This window comes from Octopus sinensis, linkage group LG3 (genome assembly GCF_006345805.1).
Source record: "Octopus sinensis linkage group LG3, ASM634580v1, whole genome shotgun sequence".
In the NCBI taxonomy this organism is placed as follows: Eukaryota; Metazoa; Mollusca; class Cephalopoda; order Octopoda; family Octopodidae; genus Octopus; species Octopus sinensis.
In genome coordinates, this window is record NC_042999.1 from 69,913,545 (window position 1) to 69,936,044 (window position 22,500).

General features: G+C 35.8%; 1 protein-coding gene across 1 annotated transcript in view; it reads right to left on the reverse strand.

Annotated features, from left to right (window-relative positions):
• LOC115209609 (fibrillin-1-like) overlaps nucleotides 1-22,500 on the reverse strand; it is a 289,329-nt gene that overhangs the window by 109,502 nt on the left and 157,327 nt on the right. The window contains exons 7-11 of the mRNA XM_029778049.2: nucleotides 11,915-12,040; nucleotides 9,152-10,747; nucleotides 4,547-4,920; nucleotides 2,445-2,742; nucleotides 1,755-1,889 (exon numbers count right to left, since the gene is read on the reverse strand). Of these exons, the coding sequence (XP_029633909.2) occupies nucleotides 1,755-1,889; nucleotides 2,445-2,742; nucleotides 4,547-4,920; nucleotides 9,152-10,747; nucleotides 11,915-12,040 (2,529 nt within the window). The remainder of the gene's footprint in view (nucleotides 1-1,754; nucleotides 1,890-2,444; nucleotides 2,743-4,546; nucleotides 4,921-9,151; nucleotides 10,748-11,914; nucleotides 12,041-22,500) is intronic.

Here is a 22,500-nt window from a genome sequence, read left to right on the forward strand (position 1 = left end):
TCCGAAAACAGGACCTAATACTGCTAAGCGTTCTGTCCGACATGCTAACTATTCTGCCAGCACGCTGCCTTATACATAAGATCCATAATATATTACTTACATAACATATATATAATTTGACTAATGAGGAAACAAATTGATTTGTCATCTGTAGTTTATTAGTGGGATTGATATATTTATCTATCTCTCTTTATATATATCTGTATATATCTCTCTCTATATATATTTATCTATATATATCTGTATATATCTGTATATATTTATATATCTATATCTATATCTATCTAACTATTTTATCATTTATTTTATCATTTATCATTTATCTTTTATAGGTTTCAGCCAGAGGTTTCATCATCTAACTAGTTTTTTGACTCAGTTTGCCTACATAACATAAAATTTGGGGATTAATTTATCGAATACACTCGTAGATTCTTGCCCTGAACTTCATTTCTCGATATTCTTGAAAGATGATACATTATTCTAAATAAATAAGACTGAGGGATAAGAAACGTCGTCAAGGCATCGAACAAACTGCTTTGCAGTATTTTACTGTATCTCAGTAGTTCTGAATTCACAAATAATGCGATTGATATATTTCAATATGTACTCAAATGTCTGTGATGTAGTGCTTATGTTATAAATCAATAATATAGTGGGTAAAATTAATTTTAACGCTAAAAACAAAGCGCTCCGTTTTTGTTTTTTGATGGAACTGTATTATCCTACAAATAGAATGGCATTCGCACCGTTACTGTTTTTCATTCTTTGAGCGGGGGTTCAGTCATTTGAGTGATGCTATACGGGGACATCGCCTTCATAGAGTTTTTAAATGATCGTGTCGATCTTAGTTCTTATATCAGTTTGTGAATTGTTTTATCATTCACTATTTATTGCACGTTTAAGTTATCATTTCGAGTAAAAAGGTGCACTTCGACGTGTCATTTTACATTCGTACACACACATATAAATTTATGCGTACATATACATAAATAGGCATACACGTCATACATATATATGTATACATACACATACTTATACATACACAAATATGTGTGTGTGTGTGTGTGTGTGTGTATGTGTTTGTGTGTTGTGTAAGCAGCGTAAAAGCGTAAAATAAACCAGAACTACCATGACATTACCATCTCAAGTTGAAGGCAATTAGCAAGTTGCAAATATCTTTGGAAAAGACACGAACGTTCCGTTACCTGACTGCATTGAGAGAATTTGTGTTTAATAAAAAAGAAACCAATATACTAAAAATAATGATACGTAAAGTTTAATAATTCATTTTTCTGAATTGTTCGAGATTATTTCAAATATGTTGGCATCCAAATGGAAAATGGTAACTGCAAACAGGAAAAAATCCTTCATTAAATACATTGCGACAATTGAAATATTTAGCGTTGATGATTCCGATAAGTCACTGGATTATTGCAACAAATCATTGTGGTGATTATTTCTCTCCAAGAAATGGCCATCATAGGATTTTAATCCAGCACAGCACTGTAAACTAACAAAATGCTCATTAATTTATACTTTGTTCCTTTCTTTTCAACAGAAACTTGTAACTCACCGTGATATATATTTACAGTTGTATGAATTTGGTGAGTGTTAAATACATTTGGTATGGAAGCATGTCTGCTCGACGCCTATACGAACCACACCATTGGTTCGACACTCGTGTCAACCAGAAGAGAAAACATACTCTAAAAAGTTAAATGTCAATGATAAAACGTGTATTGTCGAATACTTACGTTTAAAACAAACTGAAGAATTCTGTGTTACGGCATAAGCTCTTCGACACTTGCAGGTACCACCTGAACAAATGCTATGGGCTACAGCATCACTACAATCCCTGTTTATTGAACATGTTTTATCGCCGATTTTTCCTGTAAGAAAATATATATATAAAAAAATGAAGAAAGCCAAGTAGTCGAAGTTTTTTTCTTTTATTTAATATAAACGAGAAGTATTTTTCCTGTTAATTTTTAATTAATTTTATCGTCGTAAAACTCGTTCAAATAATCAAATTTCCAGTTTGGATAATGTTTCAAATAAAGAAACATGCGGAAATACTGTAAGTCAATTTAATTTAGGATTTTAAAATACTTCAATATGTTTCTAATTTTGTTTTCAAAGAACATTTGATGTTTATCACAAATTCTGAAAATTTAACGTTTATTAAGTGCCTACCTAATAGCTTGTATCATATTGATCGGTAAATTATATTTAGCTTTGTAAAACCTGAAACACGTATCATTCTTAGCAACAAAGGAAACTGCCGGCATAAGATATAATTTAATTTAATATTTTGTGATATCAGATTTTTAAAAAATCTGATGCAGATACATCATTAATTTAATATACTGACAAAATAACAAAAATATTTGGAAAGTCGTTTAGAAAGGAAATAAAGATAGTTATTAAGAAAGAATTCTACTCACGTAGTGTACATGTTGTATTTAAGTTGTTAACATGGAATCCTGAGAGGCAAAGGCATGTATCGTGTCTACAACTGCTATTTGCCACAGCACTAGAACAGTCTTCGTTATTTTTACATCCAGAGCTAAATATCTTTCGAATATTACACAAACTTCCATCGTCCTGAGCGTGGAAACCCGTTATGCAGTCACATTTACCGGAAACGCACTTGCTGTTCTCCACTGCATTAAAACAATCGCTCTGCTCCATACAAGTGTCTCCAATAGTTCTAAGAATACAAGATGTATTTGCGGCACTTGCCTGAAATTTTAGAAGTAAAATGAAAGAATAAAAATCTTTTATATGAAACGGAAGCAGTATTAGATTAAGATAGTCATTTATGTATCATACTTAATGTAAATACATCGTAATAAGCAACATTTACTGCGGTATCCGTCCTGAGATAACATCTCCTATGGACGAGATATTATCTCTGGATGAATACCGCAGTTAATTTTGTCTGTCACGATGTATCTACATTAAGTATGATATATAAATAGCCTTTAAAACAATAATTATGGATATAATTCCATTGAATATACAAATAATAGATATTTTCTAAATAAGGATAGGAATTAGCGAGCATCAAAATGAAGATGTGTACACTTGTTTTAACACATTCCTGAACACTCGAACGTGGAACCGCTCTCGCTACAGATTTTTAACTCAGAACGTACTTTCTTCATAGAGAGTTTGTGTGTTGTAAATATACATGCTCCAAATGACACCATGTCTCTAGAAAGAAGTTGTTCTCTGAGACATAATCGTGTAGAGAGTGAGTGTCGTTCCACGTTCGAATACACTGAAACGTGTTACTGATAGATGTACACTTCTAAATTTTCTAAGACTTTCTATGAAAATTGAATTTTATTTTTATTTATTATTTAAAACAATAGATAATATTAATATTGGTTTCAAACTTTGGTACTAGGCCAGCAATTTCGAGGAAGGGGACAAATCGATTACATCGGTCCCAGCATTCAGCTGGTACCTATATTCTTGATCCCGAAAGGGATGAAAGGCAGGGTCGGCCTCGGCAGAATTTGAACTCAGAACGTAAAGACGCACAAAATGCCACTAAACATTTTTCTCGGCGTTCTAACGATTCTGCCAGTTCGCTGCCGTAGATAAGGTTAATATTCACTGTTATTTTCTCTTTTACTTGTTTCAGTCATTTGACTGCGGCCATGCTGGAGCACCACCTTTAGTCGAGCAAATCGACCCCAGGACTTATTCTTTGTAAACCTAGTACATATTCTATCGGTCTCTTTTGCCGAACCGCTAAGTTACAGGGTCGTAAACACACCACCGTCAGTTGTCAAGCAATGTTGGTGGGATAAACACAGACACACAAACATATACACACACATACATATATATATACAAGGATGAAATAAAGTACCAGTCAAGTACTGAATGAATATTTTCGACTAAGTCTTCTTCTTGTAATTATTGGCCATCTGCCTTATTCAGATACAGTTATTATTAAAGTATATGAAATTATTATAGGCGTAGGAGTGGCCGTGTGGTAAGTAGCTTGCTTACGAACCACATGGTTCCGGGTTCAGTCCCACTGCATGGCACCTTGGGCAAGTATCTTCTACTATAGCCTCGGGCCGACCAAAGCCTTGTGAGTGGATTTGGTAGACGGAAACTGAAAGAAGCCCGTCTTATATATGTATATATATATATATATATATATATATATATATGTGTGTGTGTGTGGTGTGTGTGTGTGTGTGTGTGTGTAGGTGTATGTATGTGTGTGTATATGTTTGTGTGTCTGTATTTGTCCCACCAACATCGCTTGACAACCGATACTGGTGTGTTTACGTCCCCGTCACTTAGCGGTTCGGCAAAAGCGACCGATAGAATAAGTACTAGGCTTACAAAGAATAAGTCCTCGGGGTCGATTTGCTCGACTAAAGGTTGTGCTCCTGTATGGGCACAGTCACATGACTAAAACAAGTAAAAGAGAAATCAAATTCCGTCTAATTTCTTTACACCAAGCTTTACGTCCCGCCATTTCTACTATTTTTTAACTTCACTCTTTGTTTCAACGTACCTGGAAGCCCGAGCGACACAAACAAGTTTTGCTTCTACAGTGGCTATTGTTGACGGCAGCGCTACAATCTTCATCCACGGTACATGTAGCGTCGTATATCTTCCTGATCGTGCAAGAACTTCTGTTGGCAGCACCAAAGTATCCAACCTGACAGCGGCATGTACCGTTGAGGCATTTGCTGAACTCTATAGCTTTGCTACAGTCAATATCGCGCTTACAAGTATGGTCACCAAGTTTTCTCTTGTGGCATTGCTCCTTTGATTCATTCGGATGATAGCCTAGAAGGCACTGGCACGATCCGTTTGAACACGTACTGTTAGCCACAGCATCAATGCAATCTGTATCTACAATACAGCCTTCATCACCAATAATCCCTGAAAAATCAATAAATCTTCATCAATGCAAGGGTAAAAGACTTTTCTAAAGAACTTATTTGGTTCTATTGAAAGTATCTAATTACAGACTCTTTTTATTATAATAACATTAGTAATCAATGCAAGTAATAGTAATTCGATATTTTTATAGTAAACACCGTTCATTGATGGCAAGTTTTCAGTGGGCTGACGGAGAATAAATCTCGTTTGAGATTCCTTTACTTACATTGCTATAAAACTTTAGGACACGGATATATCATTTCAGTTTCCTGTCATTGTCGTTAAACATTAAGTTAAAGTCAGCCTCATTCAGATGGCAAACTGGCAGACTCATTAAATCGTTGGAGACTTGGAAAGAGCTTCTTTGTGTAAGCTGTTTCCTAGCCTGTCTAAAATTCCGCATACCAGATGCTAGCAGGATGATGTAGGGCTCATCAGGAAAGAATGCGCAACATTCTCTTGGCGGCGGATGTACAGCGCACTGGCCATCACTCGCTGACGTGAGGTCCCACCTGCTCGGTCGACCGACTAATATTCGATCTTAATTCCTTTTCAGAATCGTCCACCTTTCCACCTTTCAAACTGAGGAGTCATGTACGTCTGATTGCCATCTAAGCAGGCAGGTGCCTGCTTCACACCCACACATCACCTCTCCAGCAAGGGTTCCTCATTCCTTTTCTTTGTTTCCGATTTTCGACTAAGGTCAGATTTCACCAGTACTTGAACGGTATTTCTTTAACGATCCTTCTAGGATCGATGATTAAAGAACCAGTCATGTACTGGGGTTGATTCTTTGCTTTCTCTAAATAGACTACTAGAAGAGCTGAAGAAGATCTCTCACAACCTTTTTACTCTTTTCCCCAGCGACGAATATCTGTCGAGTGATAGGCGAGCAAACTCTTCTCTGAAAAAGCTCATGGATGGCCTGATTTGCAATACACCACGAAACAGTCATATCCCACCTTAATAATATCGGTAATAAAGCAGTTTCAAATACGAACCAGGAATTCATTAGCCTTTGTTAGAAAACGCAATCAAGATGACAAAAAAAGAAGATAACTGTTACATAAGCAGTAATTATTATCTAAAGAGCAATATAAAATATATAGTTTGAAAATTTTGAACTTCAAAATATGCATCTTACAAAGACTCATTACATATATATATACATATATACACACATACATACTTATTTATATATATATATATATATATATATATATATATATATATATATATATTATATATTATATATATATACACATACACATATAAGTACCTCATTTGGTGAGGAATAAATAATATTTATCTAAAGGTCACAATACATGTATGAAAGCGCTACTAACAGTTTTCATATGTTCAGAAACATATTCTTCAGGCGCAAACCACATATCATAACGAGCTAAAGAAATTGAATAATAGAAGAAACGCGAAAAAATTGAGACGGCAGCATAAAGAATATGGGTCTTCTTATCAGTTGTATGACTAAATCTATCTTATATGAGTCAGAATTTACTGATAAGAAGACATATTGAATTATGTGAAGGTGAATTTAGAAATCGCTATGCCAATCACATAGCCTCCTTCCTACATAGGGACAAAAAGTAAAGCTACTAAGTTGGCTAGCTACGTATGGACTTTGAAAGATAACGAAATACCGCATGTGATTAAATGGAAAGTAATTGAGAAATCCATACTTTATGTGAATGCATCGAATAAATGTAGACTTTGGCTGAAAGAGCGCAGATTCTGTTCAGATCTAAGATCCTTAACTCTCTATTGAACTCCAGGCCAGAAATTTTCAGTGATTGCATGCGTATGTATAAATATATTTTGAAGAATTGGAAATTCCGCCTATTCCGTCCTGACTGACTTGATACCTTTCCAGCCTTTTCCTTAAGGTGCAAGGAGGATAGCTCTTCTACATTCTTACTTTTTATTTTTTATATTTCAGTTTTTGTTTTTGGTTTTCCGTTATTCGTTTTCCCTTGTTTACTGTCTGCATTTTCTATATGCTGCCTTCTCAGTTTTTTCGCGTTTCTTCTATTATTCAATTTCTTTAGTTCGTTTGCGCCTGAAGAATATGTTTGAGTTTGAAATTATCAGTAGCGCTTTAATAGTTTTAAACTCAAACACATTCTTCAGGTGCAAACTCTGAAACTATTTGTAGCGCTAAATGGAGACGAGTATCATTTCCACGTAGTTCGTTTGAACAAGTGTGGAGAGCGCTTTTACATGAAACCGTTGGTTGCCATGTTAATCCACAAATAAACAAGAATAAAGCGAATAGATATTTTTTTTATTCTTGTTTACTATAAATTACACTGCATAAAATGTAGGAATTATTCAATTGATACGTACATGGATTTTCAGGATACTCGGCACTTGTAAATAACTATTTCACCCCTATATCAGCTACTGATCTGAATGGTTAAATTACCGAAACATTCGGTGTAATCTATCAAGCAAAAAATACGCGGTGCTTCGCTGTTAATTTGCCTTGATCTAATTGTTCCCTTTCTTTTTTCTCTATTTTAACACACACAGAGACACACACACACACATACATACATACATATGTATGTGTGTATATGTATATATATATAATATATATATATATATATATATATATATATATATATATATTATATATATATATATATTAGAGAAAAACCACTATTATGTAATTCAAACAATGATAGACATAAACCAAATCATAAATAAAAAATAAAATATGTTATAAAACATATAGCTAGATCACAAAAAGTACAAAAAAATGAATAAACAATATATATGATCTAGTTATATGTTTTATAATATATTTTATTTTATAATACATTTTATTTTTTCTTTATGATTTGGTTTATGTCTATCATTGTTTGAATTACATAATAGTGGTTTTTCTCTAATTTATATATATTATATATTTATATAGTGAAATTTGATTTAATACTAAGTTGAATTTTTTCCCTGTAAGTTTGGAGTTATACTTCCTAATATATATATATATATATATATATATATATATATATTATATATATATATATATATATATATATAATATATATATATATATATATATATTAGAGAAAAACCACTATTATGTAATTCAAACAATGATAGACATAAACCAAATCATAAATAAAAAATAAAATATGTTATAAAACATATAGCTAGATCACAAAAAGTACAAAAAAATGAATAAACAATATATATGATCTAGTTATATGTTTTATAATATATTTTATTTTATAATACATTTTATTTTTTCTTTATGATTTGGTTTATGTCTATCATTGTTTGAATTACATAATAGTGGTTTTTCTCTAATTTATATATATTATATATTTATATAGTGAAATTTGATTTAATACTAAGTTGAATTTTTTCCCTGTAAGTTTGGAGTTATACTTCCTAATATATATATATAATATATATATATATTATATATATATATATATATATATATATATAATATATATATATATATATATTCGAACAATATTAAGAGTTATGGGAAAGGGCATAGAAATGTGCTTTTGGCACAAGTTGTATAAAATATTTTTTCTGGCAGAAGAATATAAAACTCCAGAAATAATGCAACATGCTCTGAAGATTGCCAGACTCTTTAAAATAAGTTGCTGAAAACTGAGAATCGTGATTAGGATAAGGTTACTTGATGGCAAGTATAACTTGCTCGTTCGCTGCCAGATTAGTTGATAATATCATGACAAAAATGTAAACGGAAGTTTTCTAAACACGAACAACTAAGGAACTGAGAAAAATATGTCTATTTTATAGTTTTAGGTTTCACAGATGATGTTGAGATTTTAATGTCTTATAAAATCTATTTCTGTAGTTAGAGTACGAGACCTCTGTGTATGTGTGTGTGTATGTGTGTGTGTGTGTTCATTCGTGTCCGTGTGTGTGTGTGTGTGTGTAATCAAACTACTAATATATTCTTTATTCACTACGACAAGCAATTCACAAGCTTAAAAGGTACAAGCTATCTAAAGAAGCCAAAGTATTGTCGTTCCACTAACTAGAAATAGTAATCAAATTTCCATCAACTCGTATCGTATTGTCTTAAAAAAGAGGATACATAGTCCTTGGTACATTATATGTGAAAAAGAATGGAATGGCCACAGCTGGAAAGTCTTTAATAAGCAATCCGACTAGGACTGGCTTGAAGTTAAACAAAAATTACTGCAAATATATTTTAAATACTCACGTTTTATACACAGAGTGCCGTTTCCGCTGGTTCTATATCCAGATAAACACACACAGTTGTTTTCAGAACATTTACTGTGAAGCACTGCATCGCTACAGTCTGTCTGCAGATGACAGCTGTCACCAACTATTCGTTTCTGACATGTAAAACCATTGTCTAGTACTTTAAACCCTGAATTACAGAAGCAAGTATGTTCGGTACAATTACTGTTAGGAACAGAAGCTGAGCAGTCATTGTTTCTATTACAGGTAGTATCCCCTATTTTTCGTCGTGTACATGTATCATTCATTTCAGAGACTTGATATCCAGTGTTGCACTGGCAGAATCCCCGTTGGCAATTTGAATCAGAGACTGCTGTTCGACAGTCTTTTTGGCGATGGCAAGAATCATAAATTTTGATCAAACGACAGGCTGTCATATTCAGATGAGCCATGTAACCAGCTTCACACTCACAGCCGCTGCTACCACACTTACTGTTTTCTATCGCATCTAAACAATCAGTCTCCTTGACACAGGTGTCTCCGATTCTTCGAAGATAGCAACTCTCTAAATCGTTAGTGGATCCGAATCCAGATAAACAGAAGCAAATTCCATTAAAGCATTCACTATTTTTTATTACGTCACTGCAGTCTGTGTTTAAGATGCAATTTTCGTCTCCTACTCTCCTTTTTAAACAAGAGGCATTGTCATTTGCTGCATAATAACCAGAATTGCATAGGCATTGTCCGCTGGTGCAATTACTGCTTTCAACCGCTTTATTACAATCATCATTTGTTTGGCATGTTCGATCGAATATTTTTCTTTTAATACATTCACTTCCTTGATTCGAAGAATGGTAACCAGTGATACAGTTGCAAACCTTCGTAATATTGTTGCATTCACTATTTGCAATTGCATCGATACAATCCGTTTGGGATTTGCACACGTCACCGATTGTCCGTTTACGACATTCAGTCCCGTTTTTGTTTACTCTATATCCTGACAAGCATGAACATAGTTTATCACAGAAGCTATTCTCCACTGCATCCGAACAGTCTGTATCCAGTAAACAGTGGTCATGTCCAATCTTCCGGAGATGACATTCAGTTTTGCTCTGAGACGCTCGGTAACCAGAATTACACTTACATACATCCGACGTACAATTACTGTTGGAAACAGCCGTGCTGCAATCAGGGTGCAGCTTACAGCTATCTCCGAGTTGACGCTTCAGACATTTTGCATTAAAATGAGAGGCAATATAGCCAGTTTGACACTGACATTTATCCTGAGAGCAATTAGAGTGTGATATTACAGCAGAACAGTCTTCGTCCTTGGAACAATTGTCATTTATCGTTCGACGAATGCAATGCTTTTCTTCAGAGTCGGGTATATAGCCTAGGAGACACAGACATCTGTGCTTAAAACACCGACTATGTCTAACTGACTGACACGCTCCATCAGACATACAAATATCGTTGAGCTTTCGTATAATACATTTAGTATCATCAAAAGACGAATAGCGAACCTCGTCGCAAACACATTTCTCATCCTTGCAGTGACTTCCCTCAATTGCATCACTGCAATCGGAACCTTCTGAACACTTACTGCCGATGATATCTGAAAATAAAATAACACAATGAAAAAGTAATAAAACAAAAAGAAGCATTGCGATTATTCAGATTACATTATTTCCTAATTTTGATATTTAAGAAACCAATTAAAACAACAAGAATAACAGTAAAAGTGAACAGCCAGATTGAATTGCACCATAAGTCTATGTATTTGGGGATGAGATTTTGTTGTTTCGATCTCCATTGTGCGCTGAGACTACAATAAAAGAATGCCTATATTTTACAAGGGACAGTCACAAACACATACACCTATACGAATTCTCCAGAATATAAACAAGTTATCTTTTAAATAAACGTCTTGGTTGACCTAAAAGTGGCTTCGGGATTTTTTTCTTCTTAAAACATTAACAGTAACGTAATTATGTTATTTTATCAATATGTAATTATAAAGCAAATCAAAAAGATCCGTTTCAAGCAAATGAATTCAATTTTATGGATGTCTGTATGCAGCTCCCCATTGGCTAAGTGGATAAATTGCTGGTAGGTGGTTATATTTGTTTTCTGTATCATCATGGGGTGGGAACTTTGTAACAATATTCTCAATTTGGCAGCAAATTAGTGACTAAAATTTGGAAGAAAGACAAAGGAGGAAGAATTATGTCCATGGTTTGTTCTTTTCAATGTTGTGATGTAGTTGTTGCAGTTAGTCCCAGGTCAACTGTGATCAAACAGTCCGGTGGTCAAAAGAATTCTTTTCGGGACCTGTTTGCCCCTTAAAGGAGGGTGTATAGAATTGCAACATCTAAGATATCATTTCTTTATTTTTTGTACATCAGGTGACTGTTTAAAGGCAGCCACATTGGACTCAGTGATTTAGTGGAATGAAGTGACAACTGAGATTCAAAACTCGTTCGCGACTTTGGCATAATTTGTAGCCATTGATTTGAGATATTCTGGCAAGGTATCCGTTCCATCTACCTTATGAGAAAACTGTAAAGAACACAGTCTCTTCTTCTCCTCCCTTGACAAACTTATGAAATCCAAGTCGATCCTGCAACATTTGTTGCACCTAGTTTATTTTACCAGTCTTTTTTCACTCCTCTCGATGGGGTTAGTAGTAGTAACCATCAATATTGTTAACATTATCAAAGCCCCTTCTCCCTCACATATTGCTTTATAATATATAAGTATTTCTGAGTCTTTAAATACTCACTTTTGTAACACTTATCTTTGGCTTCCTTCGCAAAGAACGCCCGCCGACATGTACATACACTGTCTCGACATTCTGCTTCCTTGATTTGGCAGTCGCTATCTTTTTGGCAGGAATCACCAATTTTACCTTAAAGAAAGAAAACGAAGAGAATTAAAAATAACAAATTCGCCTCATTAGTCACGTTTATTCATTTTGTGATAGAAACGCTGCCGACGACAACGACGAAGAGAAGAAGAAGGAGGAGGATGGCGATCATTATTATTATTATTATTATTATTATTATTATTATTATTATTATTATTATTTTATTGTTTCTTGGGAGAGTCATTCTCTTTTAATGTCTTATTAACACACACACACACACCGATTCGATTTCCACTCATTTTTTTTTCTAAAATTTTCGTTGCGTCTTGCAACCTTTTCAATAGTCGTTGAATAATAAGATACTAAAAGAGAATGATTCTCCCCAGACACAATGAAATATGCTTCAACACACGAATTCACATAAAGAATCTTGCAAACCAAATACAAAAACAAAATTATTATTGTTGTTGTTATTATTATTATTATTATTATTATTATTATTATTATTATTATTATTATTATCATCAGTAGTAGTAGTAGTAGTAGTAGTAGCAGTAGTAGTAGTAGTAGTAGTAGTAGTAGTAGTAGTAGTAGTAATAGTAGTAGTTCCATCTTGGTCACAAAGAGGTATATTTTGAGATAAGAATTTTAATCGATTTAATTGCCCTGGTACGTGACTGTGATTAATTTTTATCTTTCTGAAGCCAAGAAAGAATAAATAGTCGCAAAGTTGTAAGAAATGCTGGACAGGCTAGTAAAAGCAGCTACATCCCCCAAATACAAACTAGCCATTAAAAGTTAAACATTGGACATATTCCTTTGATATACCAATGACGAAATGGCTCTGATTGAGATGCTTTTATCATAGGTTTACTCAACCAGAACAGGCCTGGGACTAAAGAGCCATTAGCAGAGTATAAGTTAGATCAATACCGAAATGAGGGAGCCTCGACCTGCTAGACATAGGAACTAAATTGATTCAAATCAAACTCTACTGTCTGAGAAAGAAAATCAGACATCAAGAGTACACTGTTTTGACAAGCCAGCGAATGAGCCTCAACATGGTCACACGATCTGCTAGAAATAGTAGTCCAATTCCCTCAAGTCCCTTCGTATTCTGGTAAAAAAAACATGGATAGTGTGGCTCTGGTTTCCGTAGGTGTTGGAAAACATTCGGATGTTTAAGATGGAATACCTTTTACTATTGATCTGCTCGATCAACGCTGACCCAGGGATAAACAATAAGTATGTCAAAAAACAAAGTGAGTTTGTCATGGCTGGAACGCCTTTGAACTTAGTTCTGTTCGGTGAGCATGGTCCTGGATCTAAACGACAATAACAACAAACGCGACAACAAATAAATTTAGCCGAGAAGGATCGGGGTTAGCAATGCAAATGGAAACCGTTTCAATCGACTAAAGACTAAACAGCGAAATGTGTAGTTTGAATTGGATACACAGGAAATACAAAAAATATAATACGATAAAAAAAAAGAGGGCAAACAGAAAACGCGAAATTCCTCATCGCTTGAAATGATATCCGATAAATTTAATTACTATCTAAATAAATACTCTTAAGTTGTGAAATATAACAGAAAGGGTATAAATTGATCCTAAAGGAATATATTTCTATACTACATGGATATTTTACAGTTACACTCTACATCTTTCTACCTTCCATTATCTCCAAACTATATTAGCATAACATGCATATTTGGAGAGAAAATAAGCCTGATCTAGAAGCAACCGTGTAGTCATACTTGCCAATTTAAGAAGATACATACTTAAAACCCAAACTATATCAGACGTAGAAATAGAACACTTTAACAAAAATATGCATAAAGAAAACACAACGAACAGAAAACAAGTACAAAAACGAAATTACACATTTAAAAAAACACTAAATATTAAAACAATAAACGCTGAAAACATGCATCCTAAACATAGACACAGTGCAAAAATATCAAAGAAAATATATAAATACATAACAAAACACAATGAAACCCTATCATAAGCACAGAAGATGTCCAACAAAATCTAAACCAGAACTATATCAACAACAATATGCATGCAAGGAAATACGAGGAAGATCTAAGTATAGAAAAGTAGAAATGTTGAATATGATAATAATCTAAAGGTGAAAATAGTTAAAGATTTAGAATTTGTGTAGACCAATGAAAGATCTCCAGAAGATAAAACCCAAATAACAACAATTAATTAACAAAGCAAAAGTCAAACTCAAGCATTGGTGGAATTTGAACGCAGACATTAAAGCGTCGTAGTTAAATACTATTAAACAGCTTAGCTTACGCTCTCAGGAATTTTTTGTTTTACACTTTAACAATTTTGCTGATTCTTTCCGTCTTTGACTTCTGACACTGGCACGAGGCGACACATTTTTGGAGAGAAGGATTATAGTCGATTGGTTAGTGTTTTATTTTATCGATGCCGAAAGAAGAAACAATGTCGACCTTGACGGGATTCGAACACAGAAACAAATAGTAGCTAAATCCTTACAAAGCATTTTCCCCACTCTCTACTTATTCTGCCGATCAATCGCACTAATGTTCGTAGTAATGAAAAAAAAAAATCATTTCTGATAGGCACAAGGCCAGCAAGTTTGCTGGAAGAGGCTAGTTATTGTCATCAGGCCTTTACTTAACTGGTACTTAATTTTATTAACCCCGGAGTGATAAAAGGCAAAGTTAGCCTCGGTGAGATTTGAACTCAGATCATAGAGTTGGAAGAAATCCATAGGGCATTCTTTTTTTTTCTGACTATCTAACAATTCTGCCAGTTCGCCGCCTTGCTATTTCTACTTTAGACACAAGGGCCGCATTTTTTAAGCGTGAGGGATTCCTCGATACCATCGATTTGGTACGAGACTGACACTTAATTTTATTGATCCCAGAGGGACGAAAAGGAAAGTTGACCTCTGCGGGATTTGAACTGAGAATATAAAAACCCGGAAGAAATACTGCAGGATATTTTTCTGATGCTCAGCAAGTTCGCCACCCTTATAAGAAGTCTGCCAGTTCGTCACCCTTCTAATGATGGCTGTGATTTCTTTTATTTGCCAGCTGATGAAGGGACATTGCAAAAACAGTTTACGATTTGGAAGGAGGAGATTGCGCAAAAGAGTGAAGGGAAGAAAGGGAGAGGAGGAGGAGATAAAAAGTATACATAATATAAAAAATATGTGAACACATGGATGAAGCAATTCTCTTGATATATAAAAGATTCCGATTCCAACGAGTACCATTCAAGGAACACCATGGATCCAAGGTCACAATGACCACCAATTTTCGTAAATCCTTCAAGACTGGTCATATGTTTAAAAATCAACAATCGCAAGTCGACACCCTTCGGGTAAAACATGGACGAGGGGTGTATTTTTCTTATTGTTGCTGGTGTTCTTGTTGTTGATATTCAGGACAGTCTTGATTACGTGGATTTTGTTCGAAGACATTTCAGACATTGCCGTTATTTTTTCTGGTAAAATGCACTCATTTTTTTAAAACGGCAGGGGTGTGATGTCAGGAATATTTGGCAGCTATTTCTAGCAGATTGAATGACTGATTAGAGGGAGGGGGCATCACCAGTTTCGATTTTATTAATACTTCTGAACGTATTGTTCCTGTTTTAATGGACCTGGTTTAACTAACTTCTAGCATGAAACATTTCACAATGAAATAGGCGCAGGGGTGGCTGTGTAGCAGGTAGCTTGCTTACGAACCACATGGTTCCAGGTTCATTCTCACTGCGTGGCACTTTGGGCAAGTGTCTTCTACTTTAGCCTCGGGCCGACCAAAGCCTTGTGAGCGGATTTGGTAGACGGAAACTGAAAGAAACCCGTCCTATATATATATATATATATATATATATATGTGTGTGTGTGTGTGTGTGTGTGTGTGTGTGTGTGTGTGTGTGTGTGTGTGTGTATGTTTGTGTGTCTGTGTTTCCCTCCCCAACATCGCTTGACAACCTATGCTGGTGTGTTTACGTCCCCGTCACTTAGCGGTTCGGCCAAAGAGACCGATAGAATAAGTACTAGGCTTCCAAAGAATAAGTCCTGGGGTCGATTTGCTCGACTAAAGGCGGTGCTCCAGCATGGCCGCAGTCAAATGACTGAAACAAGTAAAAGAGAAAGAGTGAGAGAGAGAGAGAGAGAGAGTGAATGAATAGTGTAGGGGATCCAAAGAAAATAGTCAGAATACAACATTCTAAGCTGGATTCTGCGTGAGTCATAGATCGGAAGTAATCTACCAAAAAACGAGTCAGAAAACAGGAAAGCCTCGTTCATTTAGATCTTTTGCATTCAGAGCTTCAGCTTTTGTGAACGAGTTAAAAATATAACGAAATAATTACTTCATTCAAATAATACGCTAAAAATATCTTACTGCGTCTCACTAAGTTCCCTTACCTTCTTGTGGTTAACTTAAGTATTTCCCCATATTCTTTTTCAGCTGATAGCACCGCCTTGCCACTATTATCAGTCGTAGACTAAACCACCCGTCCCTCGATGCGTACGTACCACCCGACTCTGAGTGTTGTTCTGTCTATATCCAATACACGTGTGCATACATACATTCACATACAAATATACATACACACACACACACAACACACACACACGCATGCATACACACCACAGACACACATGCACGCATAAAAATACACGGATGCACTCATATAGTCACATACACATGCATGCATATAAATACATAGACGTGCTCACATATTCACACACACACACACACACACACACACACACACATACACAATGTACCCGCTCTCGCTTACTTTGCAGCAGTTGTCAGCCACATTGATGCTTCTTAAATCATAGAATATGTGTGCGTGCATGTTTGTGTGTATGTATATAAATATATGTATAAATGTGTGTGTATATATATATATATATATATATATATATATATATATTATATATATTTAAAAAAAGGAGATGTCGAACACGAGTGGTGATGTATAAAAAAGGAAATGAAGAAAATGCTGACAAATAATTGAAGTAATTTAAGTAATTTAATTAGGTGAAAGTTCTTTTTACCGGTTGCGCATTTGTTATGCTTATCAAAATATAAAAGAGAGATTAGAGTCTGTCTAATAGAAACAGACATATACTACAAGCCCACAGACTCCAAGCAATACCTCCCTTTCAATTCATGCCACCCTAGACACGTTAAAATTAACATTCCCTACAACTTAGCCAAGAGAATTTGCACTATAGTCTCCAATAAAAACACCCGTCTCTTACGTCTACAAGAACTCAAGGGCACATTAACAAGCAGAATTACCCCACGTCACTAATTGACAATGGGATCCAACGCGCCCTAAAACTCAGCACGCAGGAACTTAGACGCCCTAACCTGTTACATCGAAACCCCATACTCTACCATACATCTCTACACACAACCCCCTCAACAATGAAGCTTTTGACACCATCCTCCAGAACATTCCTGTATTACAAAAGGACCATAGAATGAACCAAATCCTCCTAACACACGAAATCATAAAGAGCAAAAGGCACCCAAATCATTGAAAACCATCCTAACAAATGCCAAAGTACTGCCAACCACAACAACTAAACCCACAGTAAACAAATGCAATAGACCCAACTGTGGTATATGCATCAACCTAATAGAAGGTCCGGAATTCCTTTTAAACAAGGACAACGTTTCACAGTAAAACACAACTTCACATGCGCATCAGAAAACCTAGTATATGTCTTAACTTGCTCGGGCTGTAATGAACACTACATAGGCCAAACAAAAAATAGCCTCCGCCAACGCATGACTGTCCACAGATCCCAAATAAAATACAGGAATATAGAAAAATAGCATTTAGTGCACATATTGATACCTGTGCCGCACAACTCCATCCCAATTTTAGAATCTTTCCCCTCTACAAATTTAAAGACAATGCCACTCATACCCAGCGAATAACCATGGAATCCCACCTTATTAATAAATACAGACCACTTCTAAACACATGCCCCTAACACGAACCACAACAAACACACTTACACCTGCACACACCCTACACACACCTTTACCCAGATATTAACACCATGACACACACAAATATATGGTTCCACACATACACATAATTGAATACGGGTGCAAAACATCCAACACTATTTTTGGAAATGGCTGTAAATATTGACTTCACACAAATACGTTGCTTCCCGATACAGGCACAAGGCCAGCAGAACTATAAATATTGAAAATTGTACCCACACACACACACATATATACACGCGCGCGCGCCCCAACATACACATAAACACACACACACGCGCGCGCGCGCACACACATACATACATACAGCTCTCCCTGTTCTAAACGAACTTACTTATCCAGTCAAGCGGAAAATACACTCCCTTACTACGCGCTAAAAAGCTATTTAAAATATCCACATGACGTCTACTGACCAGCCTGAACAATAAGAATTTCCAACAACACTATTTTCGAAAATTCTAAACATTCACGTGACCTCTTTATTATGGCCAATAAGAAATTTTAGGCGGGACACTAGCCAAATTTTAACTTCTCTGGAGCCTTTTTTCTTACCCCAACACCAACTTCCATTCAAACATTCACGTGACCCCTTCATAATGACCAATCAAAATTTTAGGCGCGAAACCAAGCAAATCCAAAACAACTCTGGAGCCTCTTTTTTTCACATATAAGAGACAGACTCTAATCTCTCTTTTATATTTTGATAAGCATAACAAATGCGCAACCGGTAAAAAGAACTTTCACCTAATTAAATTACTTAAATTACTTCAATTATTTGTCAGCATTTTCTTCATTTCCTTTTATATATCTATATATATATAGTATATATATATATATATATAATAATATATATATATATATATATATATATACATATATATACATACTAAAAATTTAATAAATAAAACATATGCATACATACATACATACATACATATATGTACATACCTACATCTATATGTACATATACATGTATATATGGGTACAGGACACCACAAAAAAACGTAGAACACAACGAGAAATGAAAACATAAAAACAAAACAAGGAAACGGACTTTTTTTAACCACGAAAAAACAGAGTAAAAGACATACAACACAAGGAATATTCCCCTTCTTCAGTTGCCCCTGTTTCGACTCAATGCGTGTTTGTATGTATGTATGCATGCATGCATGTAAGTATAAGATCCATGGATCTAAGTGAAGGAAGTCTGTAAGCTTCGGGCAGTCTGTAGTAAGTATTAAAGCAAAGTTCAAGATCAAAAATAATCTATTCGCGTCGAAGGTTATGGGATTTTCTCATTTCAAAGTTCTATAAGCTGAAAAAAAAAAACGTTATACCTCACGGTATAATCCGAATAAAATTCCAAATTGACGGAGTGGAGCAGATAAAATCCAGGCTACATATTTTTCCTAGCTAACAGATCCTCGGATGTGATAATTAGTCAACGAGGGGTACCTTAACTATATGAAGTTTGCATTGTCGTTAAGGAATCCCAAGTAAACTCGCCGAAAGTATAGTTTGAAATATTATTATATCAGAGAATCTGCTAACTGGGAAACATATGTAGCCTGAATTTTACCAGCTCCTAGGATGCGGAAAGTCAGCTTCGGCGTATGCGGACGACATCACCGTCATCGTATCCCGAGTCGAGCACCTACAGTGGGTGGGTGAGGCCTTAAGGGATTACGAAGCAGTGGCAAGAGCGAAAGTCAACCGGGATAAATCGGTCGGCTTGCAACTCGGCACCTTGAGGGGCAAATCGATGTCTTCCGACAACGTCGTAGGACGTTGGACGGAAGGGCCGGTGAAAATGCTTGGAATCTGGTTAGGTCCAGATCTCCAGATAGAAAAGAATTGGAGCGAGGTGGCGAGAAAGGTGGCTCTCCTAACTCAGACCTGGTCTGAGTGGAAGCTGTCCTTGAAAGGGAGGGTGGAGGTTGCTGAGGTGTTTATCGCCTCTGTAATCACTTACCGCCTGACCGTCGTGCCTTGCCCCGATTCGTGGCTGAACAAGCTGTAACGCATGCTCTTTCGCTTTTTGTGGAGGGGCAGCAGACCTCTTGTAAGGCGCTCTATTTGCTGCCAAAAGCCGCTGAAGGGTGGGTTAGGGATGCCGTGGTTAAAAATGCGCAGACATGCACTCAGGCTTAGGCACCTCTGGCTTTACCTGGACGGTGAGCAGGTGTGGTCTCCGTTTCCACAGTTCACATCGTTTACCAAACTGAACCCATGGATCAAGTGTAGATCGAGGTTGGGCGTGTGGCATGTAGAGTGCCATCAGGCGCTCGTGCTTCTCTCCCAGTCGGGCAACGCCGGTGGCGGGGGTACTACCTCGTTCTTCTATAGAGGGTTAGTAGAGTTTAAGTGTGACGACGTCCTGGGAGAAACCCTAGGCTTCGACGAAGATCAACTGGCCAGCCTGTTCCAAAGAACATTCGGTCCGGGGCCTATGGATAATTACCAAAAGTCCCTGGCATGGCAATGTTACAGAGGAGCTTTACCGATTTGAGATAAGCTCTTTAGTCATGGGTGTGCACCTTCGTCGGTTTGTGCAAGATGTGAGAGGGACAGTGAAACTGTCCTGCACGCGATTGTGCAATGCCCCAAAGTAACTGAACTCTGGGCTTATGTCGAACACCTGCTGTCGCATTCGAGAAGAGTACAACTGTTGAGCGAATCTGTAATTAAGATCGTTCCGGCGACCTCCCTGAATAGGGAGGAGCGAGCCTGTTTTCTCTCGGTAGTTGCTGTGGCGAAAGAAGTAGTATGGAAGACGAGAGTGAAAGGAATTGCAACAGGCATGTTCATCTCCAGTCTCGAGCTAATCGACTTTTTCGTTTTCCACATGAAACGGAAAATAAGGCTGGAGAAGAAATGCCTGTCGCAAAGTGTGTTTCGTAAAAGATGGAAGTATATAGCAAGTATGTTGCGAGTGAAAGAACCTGTTTAAACGAGAATGTAAAAAAAGGAGAAAGCAAAGTCTTCAGTGTGAGTATGTGGTTTGTGGGGTCAACCGCGTCCTCCGCTTCATTTTTTGTTAATCACTCATTCTCATTTAATTGTATATATTTTAATTGTTTGTTTATTCATACGTTTCGTCTCATTCGATACCCTGACCCCAACGTTTGTTTTGTCTGTCCCCGTATTATCCCCTTTTTTTCTCAACCTTATGGTGAATAAAGAAATACTCTCTCAATTTGGATTATATATATATATATATATATATATATATAATATATATATATATCTATATATATATCTATATATATATATATATATATATATATATATATAAAAGCCGGGAGCAATATAATCCAGAGAAGAAGAGTAGCTGCTGCAGCTAAATTTCTCTCACTGCTTCATTGCTTTATCAAATTCGTTCTTTCCTATCTTTTAGTTTATTTCATCCGCTTCTATCATCCGCCTTTACTCCACATCTCTCTCCAGCAACCCAAGAAGAAATATATCTTGAGATCTGGTCTAATTTAAGAATATTTTTATTTTGGTAATAAAAATAGAAGAACCGAAAATAGATTATAAAAATAGTATCATCTTCCCAATGGAAATCTCAACAACATATTGTGTGACATGATAAATAAATTATCTGTTCGAAGTTTCATCATTATTGCTGCAACAGTGTCTGATATTCTAGATTCTTTAGGATTGAGGCGCTTACTTGGAGAATATATATTACTACGTGTGTGTGTGTGTTTATGATGCACGTATATATGTCTATATACATTTATACACGCACACATATATAAGTATGCATGTATGTATGTGTATATATTTATGTATTATAAGAATCGAGGTGCATGAACTCGTACAGTTGATATATATATATATGTATATATATATATATATATTATATATATATATATATATATATATATATATATATATATATGATATATTATATATATATATATATGATATATATATATATGTATATTAAAGTTTGTTTTTATGTCGAGCTATAATAAAAACTAATTTAACATTAAAGTACAGGTTTGCTCAATACTTTTTATAGAGTACGCATTTATTATTCTTTGACAAGAATAGTGTTGGCACTGACTTCGAAATTTCAGCCTGCTTACCCGTCATACATACATACATACATACATACATACAAATTAGAACACAAAAAATGTACTTTACTGTTAGTTTGCCTCCTCCTTTCCTTTGTAGCGGCTAAACAGTGCGCAACCAACCAGTGGCATCGAGGAGTGCAGTCTTAGAAAGTGTGGATTATTTTCCGTTTCTGTGAAGTCGTCCCTCTTCCAATGCTTACATCGACAATGAAATCCGCAATCCTCTCAAAAGCGTGGGTGCAGCCTTTGGCCGTCTCCAGACCAGAGCGTTCCAAGATCAAGACGTTCAAACATACAAAAAAGGATGACCTACAAGATAGTGGCCATTCCCTTGCCCCTATACGCATCCAAAACCTGGTCTTCATACAGAAGATTTA